General features: G+C 35.7%; 1 protein-coding gene across 8 annotated transcripts in view; it reads right to left on the reverse strand.

Annotated features, from left to right (window-relative positions):
* Nucleotides 1-23,413, reverse strand: part of STAG2 (stromal antigen 2) — a 125,948-nt gene that overhangs the window by 54,434 nt on the left and 48,101 nt on the right. For all 8 annotated transcript variants that reach the window (XM_045852180.1, XM_045852174.1, XM_045852179.1 and 5 more), the window contains 4 exons: nt 19,817-19,960; nt 16,256-16,334; nt 10,652-10,816; nt 4,463-4,559 (listed from right to left, as the gene is read on the reverse strand). In XM_045852180.1, the coding sequence (XP_045708136.1) occupies nt 4,463-4,559; nt 10,652-10,816; nt 16,256-16,334; nt 19,817-19,860 (385 nt within the window). In that variant the 5' untranslated portion in view covers nt 19,861-19,960. The remainder of the gene's footprint in view (nt 1-4,462; nt 4,560-10,651; nt 10,817-16,255; nt 16,335-19,816; nt 19,961-23,413) is intronic.

Consider the following 23,413-nt stretch of genomic DNA (forward strand, 5'->3'; position numbering starts at 1 on the left):
AGGCACATTACAAAAAGTAATACAGGCTCTCCAGGTACAGCTCAAATATCAGAAAGGGATTCCTAGGGGAAAATTATAAGTAGGAAACACTGTAGGAAAGAAGGTGCATATGAATTTCCATTGGTGTGGGTGCCAGGTTTTTTAAAAAATTGAAAACTAGATTTTCAAAGCCTTATTTGTATCGATGAATTACTTTTCTTGCCAATTTTATCACTAGAAATGCCATAAATATAGTAACATCTAAAAAAAAAGAATGTCTTAGCATAGGAAGATGAAATTTATTATAACAATTAGATATATTTATTTCAATTGGCCAAGCTATAGTTTGCATATGCATGTACTTGGATGTATATATAAATTTAAAAACAACAATAAAAGTACTTCGGGCAAAGATGGAGGTATAGGTAGATACATTTTGTCTCCTCACACAACAAAAAGAACAACAACAAATTTAAAAACAAAAAAATACCCCAGAACTGCCAGAAAATGAACTGCATGGAAGTTCAACAACCAAGGAATTAAAGAAGTATTCATCCAGATTGGTAGGAGGGGAGGAGACAAGCATTGGGGGGAGGGGGGGACTTGGGGTAGAGAGGACTCGAAGCAAGACAGCAGCTGGAGGATCTGGGGATCCCACATCTGCATGTGAATAAACTGAGAGGAACAATTAGGAAGCCAGAGAGACCATGAAACCTAGGGTTCCAGCACAGGGAAATAAAGCCTCAAAACCTCTGAATGAAAACACCTGTGGGGGTTACAGCAGTGGGAGAAACTCCCAACTGCACAGGAGAATTCATTGGAGAGACACAGGGTCCTACAACATACACAAACCCTCTCACTTGGGAATCAGTACCAGAAGGGCTCAACTTGCTTGTGGGTAGCGGGGGAAGTGACTGAAAGCCAGCCAAGAGCCCAGCAAGTAGCATTGTTCCATCTTGGACCCCTCCCCCACATACACCATCACAACACAGTGACATGCATTGCCTCACCCTGGTGAATATCTAAGACTCCACCCCTTACAACGTAGTAACAGGCTCACTGAGACAAAAACATATGGCCCAAATGAAAGAACAGATCAGAACTCCAAAAACAGAACTAAGCGATAAAGAGATAGCCAACCTATCATATGCAGAGTTCGAAACACTGATAATCAGGATGCTCATAGAAATGGTTAAATATGGTCACAAAACAGAGGAAGAAGTGAAGGCTATGAAAAGTGAAATAAAGGAAAATGTACAGGGAATCAACAGTGATGGGAAGGAAACCGGGATTCAAATCAATGGTTTGGTGCAGAAGGAAGAAAGAAACATTCAACCAGAACAGAATAAAGAAACAAGAACTCAAAAAAAAAAAAATGAGGAGAGGTTTAGGAACCCCCAGGACATCTTTAAATGTTCCAACATCCGAATCATAGGGGCGCCAGAAGGAAAACAGGAAGACCAAGAAATAGAAAACTCATTTGAAAAAATAATGAAGGAGAACTTCCCTAATCTGGCAAAGGAAATAGACTTCCAGGAAGTTCAGGAAGCTCAGAGAGTCCCAAAGAAGTTGGACCCAAGGAAGCACGCACCAAGGCACATAATTACATTACTCAAGATTAAAGACAAGGAGAGAATCTTAAAAGCAGCAAAAGAAAAGGAGACAGTTACTTACAAAGGAGTTCCCATAAGATTATGAGCTGATCTCTCAAAACAAACCTTGCAGGCAAGAAGGGGCTGGAAAGAAGTATTCAAAGTCATGAACGGCCAGGACCTACATCCAAGATTTCTCTCTCCAGCAAAGCCATGATTTAGAATGGAAGGGCAAATGAACTGCTTCTCAGATAAGGTCAAGGTAAAGGAGTTCATCATCACCAGGCCCTTATTATATGATATGATAAAGGGACTTATCAAAGAAAAAGAAGATGATAAAAAATATGAACAGTGAAATGACAACAAACTCACAATTATCAACAACCAAACCTAAAACAAAAAGAAAAACAAACTAAGCAAACAACTTGAACAGGAACAGAACTGCAGAAACGGAGATCACATGGAGGGTTATCAGTGGGGGGGGGGGGGGGAAGAGTCGGGGGAAAGGTACAGGGAATAAGAAGCACAATACACAGGGGGAATTTAAGAATAGTATAGGAACTGTAGAAGTCAAAGAGCTTATAATATACGACCCATGGACATGAACTAAGGGGGAGGAATCATGAAGGGAGGGATGGTGCAGGGAAGAGAGGGAATAGAGGGGAGAAAAAATGGAACTGTAATAGCATAATCAATAAAATATGTATTAAAAAATAAAAACAAACATCATACTCTCTTCCCAACCCAAAACCTGAAAAGAACAATTGATACCTGAACTCCTTGTCTATGGGCTCACAATTTAAAACTTTCCAGTAGAATAATGGAACCAGCAGGGGTAGGCCAGTAACTAACATCCATTGAGTTTACTATGCGCCAGCCACTTCACATATGGATTAGCCCTGGTATCATGCCTATGAGACAGGCACTATGTAATCCTGGCTTTAAGGATGAGGAAAATAAGGCTAAGGCAAAAAGAGGTTAAACAATTTGTCTGACATTATTCATTTACATCATGATGCACTCCCACAGATTAAATCAACTTCTAATGATGCTGTGAAAGAGCTTGTACTTAACACAACATCAAAGAACCAAATGACTATTTAAATATATTAACATATTTGGAAGATACCAACGTTTCCTTGGCTAAAGAACAACAGTCTCAAAAATCTTTTGTAGGCTTTTTAAAAATTTTAATCTAGGGTCATGGATATGTCTTCAGACCCCCTCCATAATTTATGCCCAGGTGCTGTAAACTTGGCAGTGCTAGAGAGCCTAAGTAACTCAATCTCTAAACCAATTTCTATGAAATAAAGATCTATATATAAATAAATCTCAAAGCAAACATATTGCATACATTTTGATCAATGTCCATTTCCAAAGCTGTTCTTCTCATCTCACAGGCCCATATAATGGCCAAAAGCTCAAACTTAAGCAGAAATGGAAGCAGTAGCTATCACAAACCCCATGCATTTAACCCCAGAGGCAGGTGTGAATAGGACATCAGGCCAGAGCCCACTGCCATAAAAGTGAGGGGGACATGAAGTGAGACTGCTAGGAACTGGTAAATGGAAAAGTGATAGCTGACAAAAGAGAAAGAAAGAAGGGAGGGAGGGAGGGAGGAAGGAAACCAACAACAATGACCACAGAATCATCAAACACAGAGCAGGCTAGAGCCATTCAGTAGGGCCAAATTCCTTCCAAACCTCAACAGTCACAGAAGGCACAACTATAGTAAAATACCTGGTGCTCATAATGACAATCCTGAAGCCACAGGAAAAGATTAAAGTATATTGTATATGCTTAAAGAAGTTCCTAATTCATTTATAAAAGAAGTCTGTCATTAATTTTGAATGTGTTTTGAAAGTACTTAATAACCTTAACTTTGATTGTATGGTAAATTTCGTTTAATGGAGCTTTTTTGTTGATAAAAAACATTATGGCAGTATTTTAAATCTACCCAATAATTTTAAGTTTTTAATACTTTAAATGTCTACAAATCTTGACAACCTGGTTTGTGACAAAGTATACCCAAATGTTGAATTGGCAAGCTCTTTATTTATAACCACACTGATGCCAGGAAAGGAATCAATCTGATAAAGGGAAAATGCATTGACTGTGGCCTTCTTTTAAAACTGCAATTCAGAAGCCTAATTAGGAAACTAAGACTGACCAAACTGTGGTGTTACAGGGAAGACTGAAGGTAAAAAATTAGAATTTCAATTCATCAAATTCTTTCTGGCACCTGTTCAAGCTGTTCTATAATCAACCTTATACTTTCAAAAAATATAATAAAAAAGGACATGATTCTTGATTACATAACACTACAAAAAGGTTCCTATACACTTCTACTGCAGAAACACTAAACAAAGACAAAAAAGGTAAAGTAAAAACATTTTTAAATTAGACCCCACTCCACAATCCAGTTTCTCTACCTTTGAGAAGAAAAACTAAATTTCACCAATACCTTATTTAACTTACTTATTTACTTATGTACTTGCTTACTCACTTACATTCATGGTACCTTTAAATTCCCTATACTTTACAATTCCCTGCCATTTGAACCTGTATCTCTTCATTATCTTTCGCCTCCCTTCTTAACCCCTTCCTTTGTTCCTAAAACCAGATGCTGAAAGTGGAAAATATAGCTAATAAAAGTAACATAACTATAAATTGCCAAATTTTTAGTTAACTTCACATAGGAATGCAACTGTCTCAACAAGAGTTTCTCACTTTGTTCTTTGCTCCTTTTCCCTTATATATTTTGTATGGTTATAATACAAACAATTCAATGTCTTAGCATTACTTTCCATGTAAAGTGCTTATATATATTTAGGTGAAAGGAAAAATGGACCATTTGAAAACATTCTGCTCCCAAAATAAAAATATCTTACCTTTACAGCCTGAACACTGAATAAAAAAGTTGATGAGGTCAAGAAGTGCTATGTCTCGGTCATGCTTGTATGATTCTATCCAATCATCTACCACCGACTACAGTAGAGGGAGAAAAAAACTCATTAGCTTTTTCTAATGTTCTAAGAATTAAATTTGATTTAAAGTCATTAAAATTCAATATTACATGGTATCACATTACTTCAAATTAATATATATATATATACACTTGTATACAAAAATTTTAATTTTAATCATAAAGTAGAATCAAATTCAGTAAAATTGTCACCTGATGGAGCATAATCACTTTTTATTTCATTTTTATTACATTATTAAAGATATACTAGAAAACATTAAGTCACACACACATTTCTTTTTGACTAAAATACTATGCTGAATATTTAAATATTAACATTGCAACAGAATAAAAATATTTTAAAGTGGATGCCTGGGTCAAATAAAAATGTTTTTCAACAGTCAGCCCTGGCAGTCCTACATTAATAGAAAGGCAAATTGAAGACTAAGCAACAGACTGAAGGACAGATAGTCCATGGATCAAGAGACTTAATATTGCCGGATGAGGATACTCTCTAAATTGATCTAAAGACTCAATGTAATCCCTATCAAAATCTCAGATGGTTTCTTACTAGCAAATGGAAAGCTGATCCTAAAATTCTCAAGGTGATGCAAAGGATCCAGAACAGCCAAAACAATTTTCAAAAAAGAACAAAATTAAAAAACTCAACTTCATAACTTGAAAACTTACTACAAAGCTACATTAATCAAGAGAGTACAGTACTGCCCTGGATGGTGTCGCTCAGTGGATTGAGTGCCAGCGTGAGAACCAAAGGGTCACCAGTTCAACTTCCACTCAGGGCACATGCCTGAGTTGCAGGCAGGGTCCTTGGCAGGGGGTGAGAGGCAACCATACATTGATATTTCTCTCCCCCTCTTTCTCCCTCCCTTCCCCTGTCTAAAAATAAATAAATAAAATCTTTTAAAAATGACAGTATAGTACTAATGTAAGGATAAACATGTAGATACAATGCAATAAAATTGAGAGTCCAGAAATAAACCCTTACATTGATATGGTCATTTGATTTTTGACAAAGATGCCAATACAAATCAATGGAGAAAGCCCAGTCTTTTTAACAATGGTGCTGGCATAACTGGATATATGTAGGCAAAAGAATGAACCTGAAGCCTGTTTTCACACTGTATACAACACAACTCAAAATGGATCAAAGATATAATTTAAGAGCTAAAACCCTAAAACACAAGTAAATCTTTATTAACTGCGCGTTAAGCAAAGTTTTCTTAGATATTACCACAGCAGCACAAGAAACAAAGAAAAGCTGAATCTGACTTGTTCATAATTAATGTTTCATGCTCTAAAAATTAATAAATAATTTTTAAAAATACAGACAATAACAAATGTTGACAAGGATGTGAAGAAATGGAATGCTAAAGGCACGACTGGTAAAAACATAAAATACTGCTGCCACTTTGGGAAAACAGTTTGGCAGCTCCTCAAAAAATTAATGAATTACCATACTGACCATGCAACTCACATCCTAGAGTACACATTACCAAAGAAAAATGAAAATATATACCCAAACAAAAACTTGTACAAGAATACTCTTAAGAGCATTATTCAGTCTTAATAGTCAGAAAGTAGAAACAAAACAAATATGCATCAAGAAATGAATGGATAGGTGACATATGTTAGACATACTCATACAATGGAATATTATTTGGCAATAAAAAAGGCAAATTTATAATACATGTCACAACATGGATGAACCTTGAAAACATTATTCTAAGTCAAAGAAAGCATCAAAAAGGACCACATATTGTATGATCTCATTTACATGAACTGTCCAGAATAGGCGAATTTATAGAAAGTAGGTTAGTGGTTGCTTAGACCTATGGAAGATGAGGAGAAACCTAACAGGCAAGGTTTCTTTCTGGAGTATTAAAAAATATTCTAAAATTAGATTGTGGTGACAGCAGAACAACTCTGAATATACTCAAAACAACTGAATTTATACTTTCAAGGGTGAATTTTATGGTATATGAGTATATCTCAATATAGTAATTTTTTAACATTAGGGCAGAACTAAAAAAATAAAAGAAGTACTTTATTCCTTTGGGAACAGAAAAGGAGACCACAAAACAGACAAAAAATTTTAAATAAAACAAAATTTAAAAACTAGAATGATAAAGATAGTATAAAGAACAAGAAGTCAGATGGGGAAAATGTTTAAAGTATATACCAGCCTTGGCTGGTGTGGCTCAGTGGACTGAGTACTGGCCTGTGAACCAAAGGGTCGCTAGTTTGATTCCCAGTCAGGGCACATGCCTGGGTTGCAGGCCAGGTCCCCAATTGGGGGTGTGCGAGAGGCAACATATCCATGTTTCTCTCTATTTTTCCCTCCCTTCCCCTCTCTCTGAAAATAAAATCTTTTAAAAATGTTTTTACAAAGTTATACAGCAATACATATGAAAACTGGGTACAAAATGAATAAATAAAATACGTACGATTTGATGTATAAAAACAAGTGATTATGCAATATAGAAAAAGAAAATATTATCCAAGACTTACCTGACTCAGAGAGACTGACTGGAGATATTCTATAAAACTAAACTTTAGAAATTCAGTCCACTACTGTATTTTACAACAGCTTGTGCATGTTAAGTGAATTTATAAAAAAAGTGTATTTAAGCCCTGGCTGGCGTAGCTCAGTGGATTGAGCGTGGGCTGGGAACCAAAGTGTCCCAGGTTCGATTCCCAGCCAGGGTACATTCCTGGGTTGCAGGCCATAACCCCCAGCAACCGCACATTGATATTTCTCTCTCTCTCTCCCCCTTCCCTCTCTAAAAAAATAAATAAAATCTTTAAAAAAAAGTGTATTTAAGATTATTCCAAATATGATAGGGAAAATAAAGAGAATGCATTATTCAACTATGAGTGTTTGAAAACATGGATCCAAGTTGTCTGACATTTCCCAAGAAGTGGGGTCTACGTCCCCTTCTCTAAAACAGTGCAGTAGAAATGATGCTTCCAAGATTCACTCAGAGACGGCCATTCAAATGCATTGGGTTACTGAAGCACTAGAGAACTAGATACTTCTTACTGCACCAGATACTCTCTCCAAACCCAGAAGCCACATGGAAGGACCCAAGGCACGTCTTCCAGATAGAGTTCCAGCTGAGCCTAGCCTTCAAATCACTGCAGACTAGGCACCAAACATGAAGAAGCCTGCAGATGATTATAGTCCCTGTTTATGTCACCTCCAGGCAACCAAGCTGTCTCAGCTAAAGACCCAGCCATCATGGATGAGAACACACATAGCTATCCCTATTTAGTTCTGTATTCTAGGCCCACAGAATCACTAAACATAATAAAATGGTTGTTCTTTTATATCACTAAGTTTGGGGTAGTTTGTTGTAATGCAACAAGGGCTATTCTCATCAATAAAGAAACAAAAATATTTAATGAAATCTTACAGAAAGGTCATTATAGCACATTAAAAAGTTATTCATGAAGATCAAATAGGGTTTATACTAGGAATACAAGCCTGCCATAACCAAAATACAAGCTATCCCATTGAAATGTATTTTAAATTTTTAATCATCAAATAGTATGCTAAGAACTTATTCAATAAAATTCAATATCTATAAATAAAACTCAACAGAACTAGGGACATACGCATGGCTTTTCCTTTCTTAAAACGTAAGAACTATTTTAAAACCAACAGCCAGTCTTGTACTTATTCACGCTCACTTATAATTACTGAAACAGATCGATCCCAGGGACAGGAAAAATGAATAATACACGGTACCTGATCAAGGAGTTAACAACCTAAAAGCAAATTCAGACATATGCATAACTGTAATACATTACACTAAGTGCTATAATGCAAAGATGATAAGAGTAAAAAATACATTCAACAGGAGAAGGAAACAGCCCAAGAATGCTTCTCAAAAGAAGAGTGACATTTGATTTAGTCAAGCCTTTGTAATACAGAAAGGATGAAAAAAGGCTATTGCAGGCAGATAGAAATAGGTCTGGGGGCAGAATACAAACGGTGGCTGGAGAACAGTGAGTATCCCCCCAAAATATCTGAGCTGAAACGTTTAGATAAGGAAAAACTCTTCGAAGTTTGTAAACAAAAGACGTCCTTGATCAAATTTGGTGTTATATAATGCAAGTAGAAGTACAGAAAATAAACTGGAGGTGGACAGAGGATTTACCAAAACAAATGCAGAGATACTATGGGCATTCAGCTTTTAAGGTGGAAATCACATTTAGAAACAGAAAAACAAATGGCTTAAAGGTATAATCTTTTTTTTAAAAGATTTTATTTATTTATTTATTTTTAGAGAGGGAAGGAAGGGAGAAAGAGAAAGAGAGAGAAACATCAATGTGCGGTTGCTGGGGGCCATGGCCTGCAACCCAGGCATGTGCCCTGACTGGGAATCGAACCTGCGATGCTTTGGTTCGCAGCCCACGCTCAATCCACTGAGCTATACCAGTGAGGGCGCTTAAAGGTATAATCTTAATAGATGACAAACCATAAGTAACACAAAAATAAGAAAAATGTTCATTCTTTAAATATTGAGATAACTAACAAAATTAAATATAAAACACTAAAACTGTATCGCAGGTTCGATTCCCAGCCAGGGCACATGCCAGGGTTGCAGGCCATGGCCCCCAGCAACCACACATTCATGTTTCTCTCTCTTTCTCCCTCCCTTCACTCTCTAAAAATAAATAAAATAAATCTTAAAAAAAAAAAGAAAAAGAAAGCATACTATCTTGTTTAAAAAAAAAAGCTAAAACTTCATATTTTATACTAAAGTTTTTTGATGAGCCAAAAAGCTAAACAAAACCCTACAGACTAGACAAGAATAGAATAGCCTAATTAGCATGGATATAAGTTTTCTTATATTAACAAAAATGAAAGACATCAGAGAAAAGATTAATGCATTTAACTATGTATAACAAATATTACAGAGGAAAATATAATATAAAAATAAAAATATTTAAATGACATAAATAAGACAATTTTTCCCTTTGATAAAATTAACCCAAAATGGGAACTAGAGAAAGGGGAATAATTTTTTAAATTAAGGAACGACTAAATAAACTATAGCATAGTAACACAGATATTATTTTTAAAAAGGATCAAATGTGTGCACAACATAATCATTTAAAACATTAAACAAGAAATAAAACTATACCTTAGTCGCAAATATATGAAAGCAAACCATGTATGAATAAATGAAGGCAAATTCAAACTTAAGAAAATATAATGTTCTGCACAACTGGTGATAGCTCAAAAACTAACAATTCTTTTTTGTCTTACAAGTAAAAAATTCTTTGTTAGTTCCAATTGATAATTTTAAAATTTACAAAACCATATGTACTCAGATAAATCCACTATTTATAAATAATATCTCTATTTCAGTTACTCATTAACAGAGAGCTTAAATGGCTAGTTCTCCCTAACCCATTCGTGTGTACCTTTGATTAAATTTAATTCTATGAAGGAAAGAAACCATTCCTTACAGCTTTTATATATAACTTTATGAAGCATATATATGCTTTGAGTACAGTGTTTACTCAATATTTTAAAACCATATGGGTTTAGCCTCCATTATAAAACCTAAATGCTATTGTCATACAATTAATTACATAGAAGAAACAAAATTAGGATTTGACATGGATAGTTAACTTATTGCTCTTCTGCTAAGAAAAAACACAAGTAATAAAATTTGTAATTAACAGCAGTAATCAATATAATTCAACTCACTAAAGTGGACAGTCATAATATTAGGTCAACCAAGAATTCTATATGGGCAAAGGACTTCATATTTTAATGGCATCTATATAAATTCAGGGGAAGTTGAAAGCTCATAGTCAGGGTTCACATATCAACATATTTTTGACCAAATAATTTTTTATTATGTCATTAAAAGAAAATAATGCATCAAAAAATGATTCCACACACAGCTTAAAGGTCTTATGTCTAGACATATCCCTAGTTTTCTGACTAGTTGGTTGCTTTTTTCTAATAAGCAATATTAGAAAAATTGCAAAAACAATTAGAAAAACTGGGGATATGTTTTATATAACTGAAGTTTAACATGTACAAATGAACTGGGAAGAACACGATAAACATTACCTGCATAGCACTCTTGCCCATTTTAACAACTTCAAACAACATCATGTTTTCCACTCCATTCTGTTGGTGATGACCATTCATTCGGTTTGGACCAGAAGGAGGTTTTCCTCCTCCATTTGCACCTTTGCCCTTTTCTCCTGGGCCCTTTTTGCCTTTTTTACAAGTCTGCATAAAAACGTAAGTTTGGTAAGTTATATCATTATCTTTCAGAATTCAAATTAAAACTACAGAAGCAAAGAACTGGTTACATAATCGTGCCTAAACCTAAAGAGGAGTGCCATACATGTCATATACTTTATTTTTCCCTATATAATGCATTCCCATGTATAGGAACCTATGTTTTTTGTGGGCATTGTACATGGGATTATTATGCCCACAGCAGGTAATCATTATACCCATGTATAACATGCATCTTTATTTTTCCCTCAAAAAATTGGACAAGAAAGTGCTCATTATACACACCAAAATATGGAAAAATGATATGGGGTTGTGACAGCCTCTTTGTGATATCAATTGTTTCATTTATACTACCATGTATACCACATAACATTGTTATTAGTAGCGCAGCCTCTGCTGACTGACAGACTTCATGGGGCCAAACTTCTGCTTCCATCAGCTGAGTGATCTTAAGCAAGTTACCTAACCAAGCTATGTTTCAGAGAGATTTCTAATCTGTAAAGGAAGAATAAAACTGTGCCTACTTTATAGGATTGCTGCTTTATCAAATAAGTAAGTCACACTTAGTTTAACATTTTAGCTTGATACCTATTGTTCTTCTTATAAATCATTGCATTGCACCGACAAAGGAATTCTCAATAATATAAATAGGTATATCAACCTCATTCTTGTCTGGGCCCTCCCTCCGACACTTATTTATCATGAAAATCCAATTTATGTGAACACTATGGTAATGCAACCCCTTTATAAGAAAGTTGCCAATATTGGGGGATGGGGGGAAATTCATAAATCAGTGAAAAGGTTGCCTATATGCCTGAGTTATAAAATACCTCTCACAGCCTTTATACCTTGTTACAGAAAAATAAGTCATTTCCTAAATTCGGAGTTCTCATTTCTAAAATGCCATATTTGTACTAAACTCTTTACAAATTAGAATACATGGTTTTCTATGGTCTCTTTTAGACCAACACATTTCTATGACCTAGAGAAAGGGTAGGCAAACTTTCTGTACAGATAGAAAATTAGGTTTTGCAGGCCACATAACTGGTCTGTCATATTCATCGTTTATTTTTGCAAACCTTTAAAAATGTAAAAACAATTCTTAGCTCATGGGCAGTACAAAAACAGGCCATAGTTTGCAGACCCTTATCTACTACAGCCAGGTCTACATTTATTTCCACTGTCAGCCTTATGCTTCTATACTTTGTCCCATAAAGGGTCCTTCCCTCCTCCAAAACCACCCTACTCTTATCTACATCAAATCACTTCCTAACAACTGAAAAATACCACTGTTAATTTACATTGTTTTGTTAATGATATTCAGTCTTTGTGAACCTAAGTCATTAATTCTTTTTTAAAGATTTTATTTATTTATTTATTTATTTATTTATTTATAGAGGGGAAAGGAAGGAGGAGAGGGAGAGAAATATCCATGTGTGAAAGAGAAAGAAACATCAATCAGTTGCCTCTTACCCTCAACTGGGGACCCAGCCTGCAACCCGGGCATGTGCTCTGACCAGGAAATCCAACCTGTCACCTCTGGTTTGCAGGACCCAACCCACCAAACCAAACCACTGGGGGCTAAGCCATTAATTCTTCATTGTAGAATGAAAAGGCTTTTGTCCCCAGTAAAAAGAATTTCAGAGATAAAGGTGAAAGAAATGATCAACTACAAAGAGTACACTAGAAAAGTGTGAAATGCTAATTAAAATGGAGCTATATTTTTGCCAATATATCTCCTAGGGCAAGGGAAATAAAGGGAAAAAAATGGGACTACATCAAACTAAAAAGCTTCTGTATGGCTAAAGAAACCATCATCAAAATGAAAAGGGAACTGTATGGGAGAAGATATTTGCCAATGATGCATCAGACAAGGGTTTGATCTCTGAAATATAGAAAGAACTCATACAACTCAACACCAGGAAGACAAACAATCCAATTAAAAAATGGGCAAAGGATCTAAATAGATATCTCTCCAAGGAAGACATACGGAAGGCCCATAGACATATGAAAAGATGTCTATGTCTCAACATCACTAGCCATTAGAGAGGTGCAAATTAAAACCACACTGAGATATCACCTTACACATGTTAGAATGGCCATCATTAATAAATCAACAAACAAGTGCTGGAGAGGATATGGAGAACAGGGAACCTTAGTGCACTATGGGTGGGAATGCAGACTAGTGCATCTACTGTGCCAAACACCACGGAATTTCCTCAAAACTGAAAATGGAACTGCCTTTTGACCCAGTGATTCCACTCCTGGGAATATACCATAAGAATTCTGAAACACAATTCAAAAGAACTTATCCACACCCACGTTCAGAGGGGTGCTATTTACAATAGCCAAGTGCTGGAACTGCCTAAATGCCAATCAGTAATTGAGTGGACCAAAAAACTGTGGTACATTTACACAATGGAATACTACACAGCAGAAAGAAAGAAGGAACTCCTACCCTTCATGACAGCATGGATGGAACTGCAAAATATTATGCTAAGTGAAATAAGCCAGTTAGTGAAAGACAAATACCATATGATCTCACCTATAAGAGGAATCTAATGAACAAAATAAACTAATGAACAAAATAGAACCAAAGGCATGGAAACATGGAACAGACTGAAAGTAACCAGAGGGGAGGAGGGAGGTTGATAATTGTGGAAAGAAGGGGGAGGGTACTACCAGGGTTGTCCAACCTTCGGCCTCTGGCCACATGTGGCTTAGGATGGCTATGAATGCAGCCCAACACAAAAGTGTAAATTTATTTAAAACATTGAGATATTTTTGTGATTATGTGTTGTAATGCATTTAATGAGTGGTCCAATACAACTCTTCTTCCAGTGTGGCCAATAGACTCCAAAGGGTTGGTCACCCTGGACAAGACAAAGAGCATGTATGACTGACCCACAGACATGGACAACAGTGTGGGAATTGACTGTGGGAGTGAGGAGGGGGCATGAGCAGAGGAGGGCAAAGGGGGAAAAATTGGGACAACTTTAATAGAGTAACAATAAAAATGATTTAATTAAAAATGGAGCTATATGTTTGCAATTTATCTATCATACGCCTCAATATTCCCTGTTGGTATGAAAAACTAATTAGTACAATTAAAATGGCTCAGTGGATATGATGTGCTAGAAAAAAACAATGTGCAAAGAGTTATGATAATACAGGGAAGTACAAGAAGAAAACATGCTAACCTGTGTTCAATCATGTAGAGGGGAAAAAAATCTAAAAACAAAACCTATGAGGTAGTCTAGTACAGTGCAGTTTTGTTTAAACCTTTTCCATCTCATGGCACACATAAAACTAATTACTAAAATTCTGCAGCACAACAAAAACTATTTCATTTTTTTGCAAATCTGACAAATAATACGTGTAATTTTAAATGATTTTTAAAAAATCATAGTAATTACCTACCCTTTTTGCTCCAGAGTAACTTTTTAAAAAGTCAGGTGTCTATATGTGTATATAAGAATTTCTGGTACTAAAAATTAACCAATCAGACACAATCTCATTATGTGATGTGATGCAACTATTATAAGACCTATATATTTATAGTGCAAGACAGGGCATTCACACTGAAAAGTTATTGTTGAGGCTGTTGTCATTTTATCTGACAATCTAAGGGAAAAGAGATCAGAGACCCTGACTAAATAGTCAGACATTGCATGTTTTAAAAATTCTTGTAGCAAACCAGTTGAAAATTGCTGCAATAGTGGATTAAAAGCACCATCTTTCAATAGATGTGGGCTCAAATTCCTTTTTAAAAAAAAATTTATTGCTATTCAAGTACAGTTGTCTCCATTTTCCCATTACCACTTTCCCATACCCACCTCCCACCCTCAATCCTTTGCCCCTTTGGCTTTGTCCCTTTCTTTCCCCTGTTATCCCTGTCTCCCCTCCCCTCTGGGAACTGTCAGAAATTCTTTAACCACTGAGTTCTCTGGACCTCAGTTACCTATCTATAAAACCAGGATGTTTTCTAATCCACAAGGCTGTTCAAGTATTAAATTAGATAACATGCCACAGTGCATGGAATATACATAGTAATAGTGTCAAACATGGCAGTTATTATTATTATTATTATAACCCATGATCTTACCCGCAAACACCTCACTCACAGCAGTGGCTATAGAAAGTTAACCAAACTGTAGCACAAAAACTTTGGGGACTCCTCTATGCAGATGCCACTGTGATTTAATTTACAAATTGGGACAAGACTCCAAGTCAAAAATGGAGTTTCAGTTTTGCAAGATGGTTACAAAACAAGAAAAATGATTATCTAATGAATAAACACACTATCCACTAGAACTTCTGGCTGTCTTTGGAGAGTCATGAGTTATTATTTTTATTCATTCACACTTTTTCTCTCTCAAAACCACTTTTCAAGGAATTATGCATATGAAATTATGAAACATGGATTATGTGCACTCTAAAATAGTATTCCATGAGCTAGTTAAATAAATTATGTTCCATACACAAAATGGGATCCTATCACACCATTAAAAATTACAGGCAGAAAAAAAATCACTATAGGAAAGCTGCTAACACCATACAATTGAGTTTTAAAAGCAAGTTTGCATAGTATGATTCCATTTAAGTAAAATTCTATGTTTGGGTTTACATACAGCTCTATGTACAAAAGTATGTTCACCAAAATGTTTAAAGGATACAGTACCTCTGGGTGATAGATTCACAGAAGAATTTTGCTTTTTTTATTATACATTTCTGTATTAAACTTTTTAAAAGTAAATGTGTCATGAGGAAATACAAATACAAAATGCATATTGGTTAAGAAAATGCTGAACAGTAACATGTCATATTTTGCCCAGTGCATTACACACATGTACTGAGTTAAATGTACTTAAAACAGCAAAATGATTTAACCATTAGCAGTGTTATCCAGAGTCCTCAGGGTACCCACTCATATTCTAAACTTGCATTCTATTGACTCAGAACTTCACTTGACATTATTTAGAAAGAGGAAAACTATTGTTAATAGTAAGCAATTAGATATAAACAGGTTGCCAGTTACATGTGTAGGGTGCTTTAAGAATAACAAATTGTATTTACTGTTTTGCTTTATATTTGACTACTGATGTGTAAATAAAAATGCCAACAGAATATCACATTTTGCTTACCATACTGAGCTTTACAAAATAAACTACTAGAAACAACAATGCATTATTAATTTCAACTTTACAGTAGTAGAAGTAGATAATCAAAAGGCACTTGATCTAGATGCCCAGAAAGCGCATGTGTTTCAAAGGCTTACCATACCAATCAGAAAAAAGGCATTTTTAAAAGATAACATCTGAGCTATAACTAAAACAACTATATATATTGTGTACATAATTATGTATGTGCACATATGTATATGAATGACCTTACAAATCAAAATAAAGTCACATATTCTATACATACTTTTCCTTTGCCTTGCTTTTGGTTTTTCCCTTCAATGTCTTCAAAATCTGTATCAGAAGAAAAATGTGTTTCTGACTCCCTATAACAGAAAGATAAGCAATTATTTAAAACCTCACTTAGAAATATAGATAGAGTTTCTAATTTTTGCCATATTTTCTTTTAAAAAAAAAAAGTTTGGTTAACTCATTATAAAACTCCCTATTAGCATTACATGTAATTAAGATGATTTTCCAAATCACACCACAGCTCATTACCAAACATATAAAATTACATAACCAATTACAGAACAACAATCTGAAACACAAATGTCTAAACATTTCTTTACTTTGTTAATTCTTAATCAAACAAAAACAAAACCATAGGAACTATGGTGTTCTGCTATAATGGCTGGTTTCATTTTCTGATTCCAAGACCACTGTGCTCAGGGGAAACTGTGTTTGAACACTAGGCACTAGATTAATTTTATTTGAGAATTTTAGCAATACTGATGTTTCTCTGTCCTCTACTACATCACTCAAAAACATTTATAAATCTAGGTGTAACATGTATTTCTGAAAGAATATATAAATCATTATTACAAAGTAAATCATATGAAACACAGTAGAAAAGTATGCAAATTGACCAAAATCCATTATAAAGAGGTGGTAAGCAATAGTCAGAAGAACTGGGTCTAGTACTAAGAAACTATATGATATTGGATAAGTGACAACTTTCAATCTTCTCATCTATAAATAATGCCTAAGTAGGAAAGAATGAAATCTCTAAAGTCTCTTCAATCTCCCTAACATAAATCTATAGTTCCATGAATTGTGCCTTATTTTGGAGTAGGAGGAATGTTTTGTATAATCTGGATACTCTTCCACATACAGAAACAGGCTAATTTAAATACATATGTGTCATGCTTCCTATATGTTAATAAGCGCCTGTCTAAATAATAGTAACATACCCTCATTTAAATGCTTTAAGGCACGGTATACTTGGTATTTGGGTCACAATATATTTTAGAATTGAGCCACACCCATAAAAGATAAATGTGTAAACCTAGTACCAGAGTTGCTTAAAATATATGGATCAAAGTGAAAGGCTATCTTTCTAAAGATAGTCTTGTCTAACTAGATTTCTTGTATTTCCATTTTTATTGCTACAATAACCAGTTGTCCAGAGGCTGTGAGGTAGGAGAAATACTTTATAAATCTAAAATAATGGTTAAGATCCTAGGGGAGATGTACTATTTATAGAACTTACTTACAAGTAATTTAAACAACGTATTAAAGATAGTGGCAATCCTAACTATGTCCTATAATGTTGTGAGGAAAGGGCCTGTAATAAATACCATTTCCAAGAGTTAATGCACCAAAAACTGAATGACTACTATAATATGAACCCTGAAACTCATGCCTGTTAACATCTTAAGAAGATTGCTTTATCAATATTCTTCTCATATACCTATGTGACCTTGCAAAAAAAACTGAAAATGTTTTTAAATATCTTCGAGTATAGTAATACTTTCTCCCCACGACATTTGCAGGACACCAACTCTCTTAGCTCAGTAACTATTGTAAGTCTGCAAACAAACATTAGTCTTCACAATATTCCAATGGCCACAGAGTAATCAAAAGCTAAATTACACTTTTTAAAAAGATTTTATTTATTTATTTTTAGACAAAGGGGAGGAAAAGGAAAAAGAGAGGGAGCGAGACATCCATGTGTGGTTGTCTCTCATGTGCCCCCCATCGGGGACCTGGCCTGCAAACCAGGCATATGGCCTGACTAGGAATCAAACTAGTGACCCTTTGGTTCACAGTCTGGCATTCAATCCACTGAGCCACACCAGCCAAGGACTAAATCACACTCTTAATCATTATCTCCACGCTATCCCAACTAAAAGAACAACTCATTAGAGGTTTGATTACTAACTCGGAAAACCTTTGGAAGACAGCTGAAGTGAGTAACTAGTATAGGAGTCTAAAATATCCTCAATCAAACAAATATTCTCGAGTCTGTCTTTCTCCAGTGCTTTCCTCTGCTTTCAAGATCAAAACAACAAAAACCTATCCTGGGCACAATAGATGTGTTTAAGGAGCATACTGGCTTAACCTTTGAGTGGCTTGAAACTTCATAAGTTAGCTATCACATGACTGAATCTTCTACTCCTATCTCTTTACCCTGCCCCCCACACAAATATTATCTATTCTACCTCCACAAATCAATTCTCTTATACATTATTTTTCAGGCCCTACTTACTCAAAATATTCTAATGCTCAATGGTCTAGTTTATAATACAAAACTTTTTAATCACCTCTAACCCTTAATTAATATGTAAAAATTTAAGACAATTTTACAATAGTCAAACAAAAATTATTTTCTCAGACTAGCCCATAGCCTCCCTCAAACAAAAAGAAAACCAAGAAATTTTCCTCAAAAATCTCTAAAACAGAGTTAATATACATCAGTAAACACTGGGATTGAAGTTACATTAAAAAAATCAGCCCCTGCTGGTGTAGCTCAGTGGATTGAGCACCGCCCTGCAAACCAAAGTGTCACTGGTTCAATTCCCAGTCAGGGCACATGCCTGAGTTTCAGGCCAGGGCCCCAGTGGGGGGTGCGTGAGAGGAAACCACACACTGATGTTTTTCTCCCTCTCTTTCACCCTCCCTTAACTTCTGTCTAAAAATAAGTAAATAAAATCTAAAAAAAATAATACTTTGAAATATTGGCAATATCCTAGTAGATCCTTTGTGCCCACTGAAAATTATTTAAAATGAAAATCCACACATCATCAAAAGGCTAACTACCATTATGTAGAAAGACATATATGTTGTTTTCAAAATTTTTAGCGCCAGACTGTTTTCAAATCAAGTCTTATAAAGACCCTTATAGCAAATATGGTGTGGTATATGTGTGTGTAAAGTTAAAGAAATCCACAAGCAGTTTAAAGGTTCGCTTTTCACTGACACACCCCATGAAACTGGGATGTAGTATAAAAACCACTATTACATATAGCAGTTCAAATTCTTTCCAACATTACCGAAGAGTACTTAGAATAAAAGTCGAATAAGGAATATAGGCAGCTTTTAAGGATAAAGAAAATGTCTATGTTGAAGTCACTTTATGGATCAACGAGCATGTAAGTGTTCCTGCAAAAATATGAAGAGCATGTCCTACTCTCCCAGATTTGTTTTAGCATATCACCAACTTGATTTTATAACAGAAAGCTGACATTACATCCTAAGTACCACTGCATGATATATATTCCTTATTAACAAGAGAACTTTTTAAGAATTTCATTACATTCCCTCAAAATAGTTATTATAAAAGCAAGTATGGACTCAACTACACAGCATAAATAATGAGGTATCTAAATTAAAAAATTTAAAACAGCACAAAAAGCATGAAATAATTACTGCTACATACATAGTTCAATGAGTATTAATATAAACTGCTTCAAAGTATACATATTATGCTATATATTATACATTCAATCTTCTGAAGCAGAAGTAATTTTAACATTTCCTATTTTGTGGAAAAAACAAGTATTTAAAATCATTGTAATATACTTACTGAAGTAGATTAAAATCAGTTGGTATTTCTGGAGCTGCTATCATTTCTTTATCATCTTCTGGAACACCCCAATGTCAGAAATATATTCATATATTTACGTGGGTAAAACGATGGTTTGCTTCTTTCTTCTAAGACAGACAATTCCTTTAAAGGGGAGGAATGCCATATCTATTATAAACACACCAAAAACATCGGGAAAGCCCTAACTGGTGTGGCTCAGTAGACTGAGCACTGGCCTGCGAACCCATTTCCAGAGACAGGACACATGCCTAGGCTGTGGGCCAGATCCCCGATAAGGGGGTGTGCAAGAGGCAACCAATCTATGTCTCTCTCCCACATTGGATGTTTCTGTCTCCCTCTCTTTCCCTCTCTCTAAAAATAAATAAAAATTTTAATTAAAATTAAAATTAAAACATTGGGAAGGGTATCTACACTCAAAAACTAAATTCCCCTGTGCCTGCTAATGCATTTCAGTAAATAAGGGTTTCTTACAACTATTGTAGCCCCACAACAGTAACAACAGACACAAAGAAAAAAGCTTGTATTACAATTATTTTAAAAATGTGTTATGATTCTCTAGCCTGGCTTTGAAAAAACATATACCCTAACTAGGAACATGATGTGACTCTGTACTGGTCCTGAAATCCGTATGACAAACTTACCATAACACATGACGTCTGAAAAATTCTATATTATAATTTTTTGCTGATAGTGTACAGTACAGTTAAAAAGAGCAAATAAAAAAGCTATGATAAAATTTAAAACACTATAAAAGTCAGTTCTTCTACTGTAGAGGAAACACAGTCCAAAGCACAGCTGATTAATAAATAAGCACTTCATGACAATACCACCTTGTGTTGAATAGGGAAGGGGAAAAAATGCTAGTGCTGATCTAGTCCCTTGCTCTCAAGAAACTTATAATCAATTTAAATACCAATAATGTCATATGGCCAACAGTCTAAGTTTGACCACAGGAAGGTATTATTTCTAGCTTTTAAGGCCAAAGATGCAGTTCTTAAATGAAAGAATGACCTAAAAGCAAATGACAAGTCTGTGCAAGAGAAAAAAAAGAGAAAGCGAGCGAGCAAGCGAGCGAGCGAGAGACTCGAGTACTTAATCTTATGTGTAACTTTCTTAATATTTTTCTTGTTTTTCTTTTATTTCCATGTGAATCTAGCACTTGGTGAACCTAAAGAAAAAACAGATAAGATTGCACATGCCCAATCAATAATAAATGTTCAAATATCACACACTGATAAACTGCCAATGATATTTCCTAATAAAGATGTTATAAAAGAAAATGATAGTTTAGGTTTCCCATTAATTCTAAATCTTTAAAAACATCATAAATAGTCAAAACACAGCATTCCCTAGCTCACTCTAACTAAGCTGCTATGAGTAAGCAAAATAATACAATAAGAGAAACACGAATGAGTATCCCACAAATTAAGTCCTGAATAATCAAGGGTTGTCTGCACAACCACTTTGAGCTTAACTTTTTATTCCTAAAGAATACTCACATCGTGCCCTGGCTGGCGTAGCTCAGTGGATTGAGCGCGGGCTAGGAACCAAAGTGTCCCAGGTTCGATTCCCAGCCAGGGTACATTCCTGGGTTGCAGGCCAGAACCCCCAGCAACCGCACATTGATGTCTCTCTCTCTCTCTCTCTCTCTCTCTCTCTCTATCTCCCTCCCTTCCCTCTCTAAAATAAATAAATAAAATCTTAAAAAAAAAATACTCACATCGTAAAATATTTAGACATGACTGTTAGTATGATCACAGGATAGTTCCATTCCAAGGCCACTAATTGTTAATCTGGTTGTATTCTTTTTATTAAAGCATTCATTCATTCATTCATTCACTTTTAGACAGTGGGGAGGTGAAGGAAACAGTGAAAGAAACATCAATGTGTGGTTGCCTCTCACACACCCCACCCTAGTGGGGTCCCACTAGGGACCAGACCCACAAGCCAGGTTTTGTGTCCTGACTGGAAATCGAGCCTGCAACCCTTTGGTTCACAGGCACTGAATCTACTGAGTCACACCAGCCAGGGCTAATCTGGTTGTATTCTTACAGTGACCCAAGGAGTTATCTAAATAGTATCAGAATTCTGAGGCTTGCCATTAATGTAGGATGTACCTTGCCTCTTAAAATGAAATTTATTTTTAAAAAGAAAGTATTTTTTAAGAAAAAAAATGTTTTTTAGAGACAGCTGGAGAGGTACAGAGCTAAATAAGTTCTAACCAATGAGGTCATCTAGATGGCAAGATGGAAATCAAGTGCTTGCTTTGACTGTCTGTGTAACTGTCCCCCAACTCTCTGAGCACTTTATAAAACCAAACTTGCTGCATCCCTTAAGTATACAGTTTTGAAACAGACTTTAAAGATAGTTTCTAAATATATTCTACTAAAGCGTAGATATTTTGCCAGGCCAGCAGCCACTAGGTGCAGATACTTTGCCTGGGATGTTCAAGTTTGGGGCACGTCTGGTCAAGCTGGAGGCATTGGTAAACATGCCTTGCCTTCTCGCACAACCACAGCAAAAATTACAACTAGAATACAAAACAACTATCACCCAGAATTGTCAGAAAATTGAGCTGTATGAAAGTCCAACTACCAAGGAATTAAAGAAGTCCTATTCATCCAGACAGGTAGGAGGGGCAGTGATGCAGAACAGGTGGGTGGTCCCACACCAACGTGTGGTGGATAAAAAACAGGAGGGATACTTTGGGGAGCAAGGGATCCCAGCCCAACACCAGACTACCCAGGCCAGGGTTCCAGTGCCAGGAAAATATGTAAGTCCCCATAACTTCTGGCTGTAAAAAGCTGTGGGGGTTGGAGTGGTAAAAGAAACCATGGGATTCTCAAAAGTTTCCTCTTGAGGGGCCTGAAATGGACTTTGAACTAACAAAGACTTACTCCCTTTGAGCTCCAGCACCAGGGCAGGAGCTGGAAGGGCACTAGTGACATATGGGGAGAAACTGAAGCATCTGGCATCGGGGTGAGTGCCAGGGGACAGCTTCCTCCCAGACAAAACAAGAGGTCAGAAAGTGGCATTGTGTCCGTTCTTGAGCCCACCTCCACACAGAGCCACAGAGCAGCAACACCATATCTGAGATGCCATCAACCTGGTTCACACAGGTTGCCCTGCCCTGGTAATTGCCTTAGGTTCTGCTGCATTCAACTTACCAGTACACTCTTCCACAATAGGCCACACTACTAAGACAGGGAGTCAAAGCAGCTCTACCTAATACATAGAAATGAACATAGGGAAGCTGCCAAAATGAAGAGACAAAAAAAAATAGCCCAAATGAAAGAACAGAACAGAAGTCCAGAAAAAGAACTTTAAAAAAATGGAGATAAGCAATCTATCAGATGCAGAGTTCAAAACACTGGTTATTAGGACACTCAAGGAACTCACTGGGTCCTGCAACAGCATAAAAAAAGACCCAGTGAAGTAAAGAGAAATTTACAACAAAACAACAGTGGAGTGGATGAAGTCAAGAATCAAATCAATGATTTAGAACACAAGGAAGAAAAATAGCATTCAATCAGAACTGCAAGAAGAAAAAAAGAATAAATAAAAAAACCCACAAAA

Source organism: Phyllostomus hastatus, unplaced genomic scaffold (genome assembly GCF_019186645.2).
Source record: "Phyllostomus hastatus isolate PE091 unplaced genomic scaffold, TTU_PhHast_1.1 phas_contig_90, whole genome shotgun sequence".
Classification (NCBI taxonomy): Eukaryota; Metazoa; Chordata; class Mammalia; order Chiroptera; family Phyllostomidae; genus Phyllostomus; species Phyllostomus hastatus.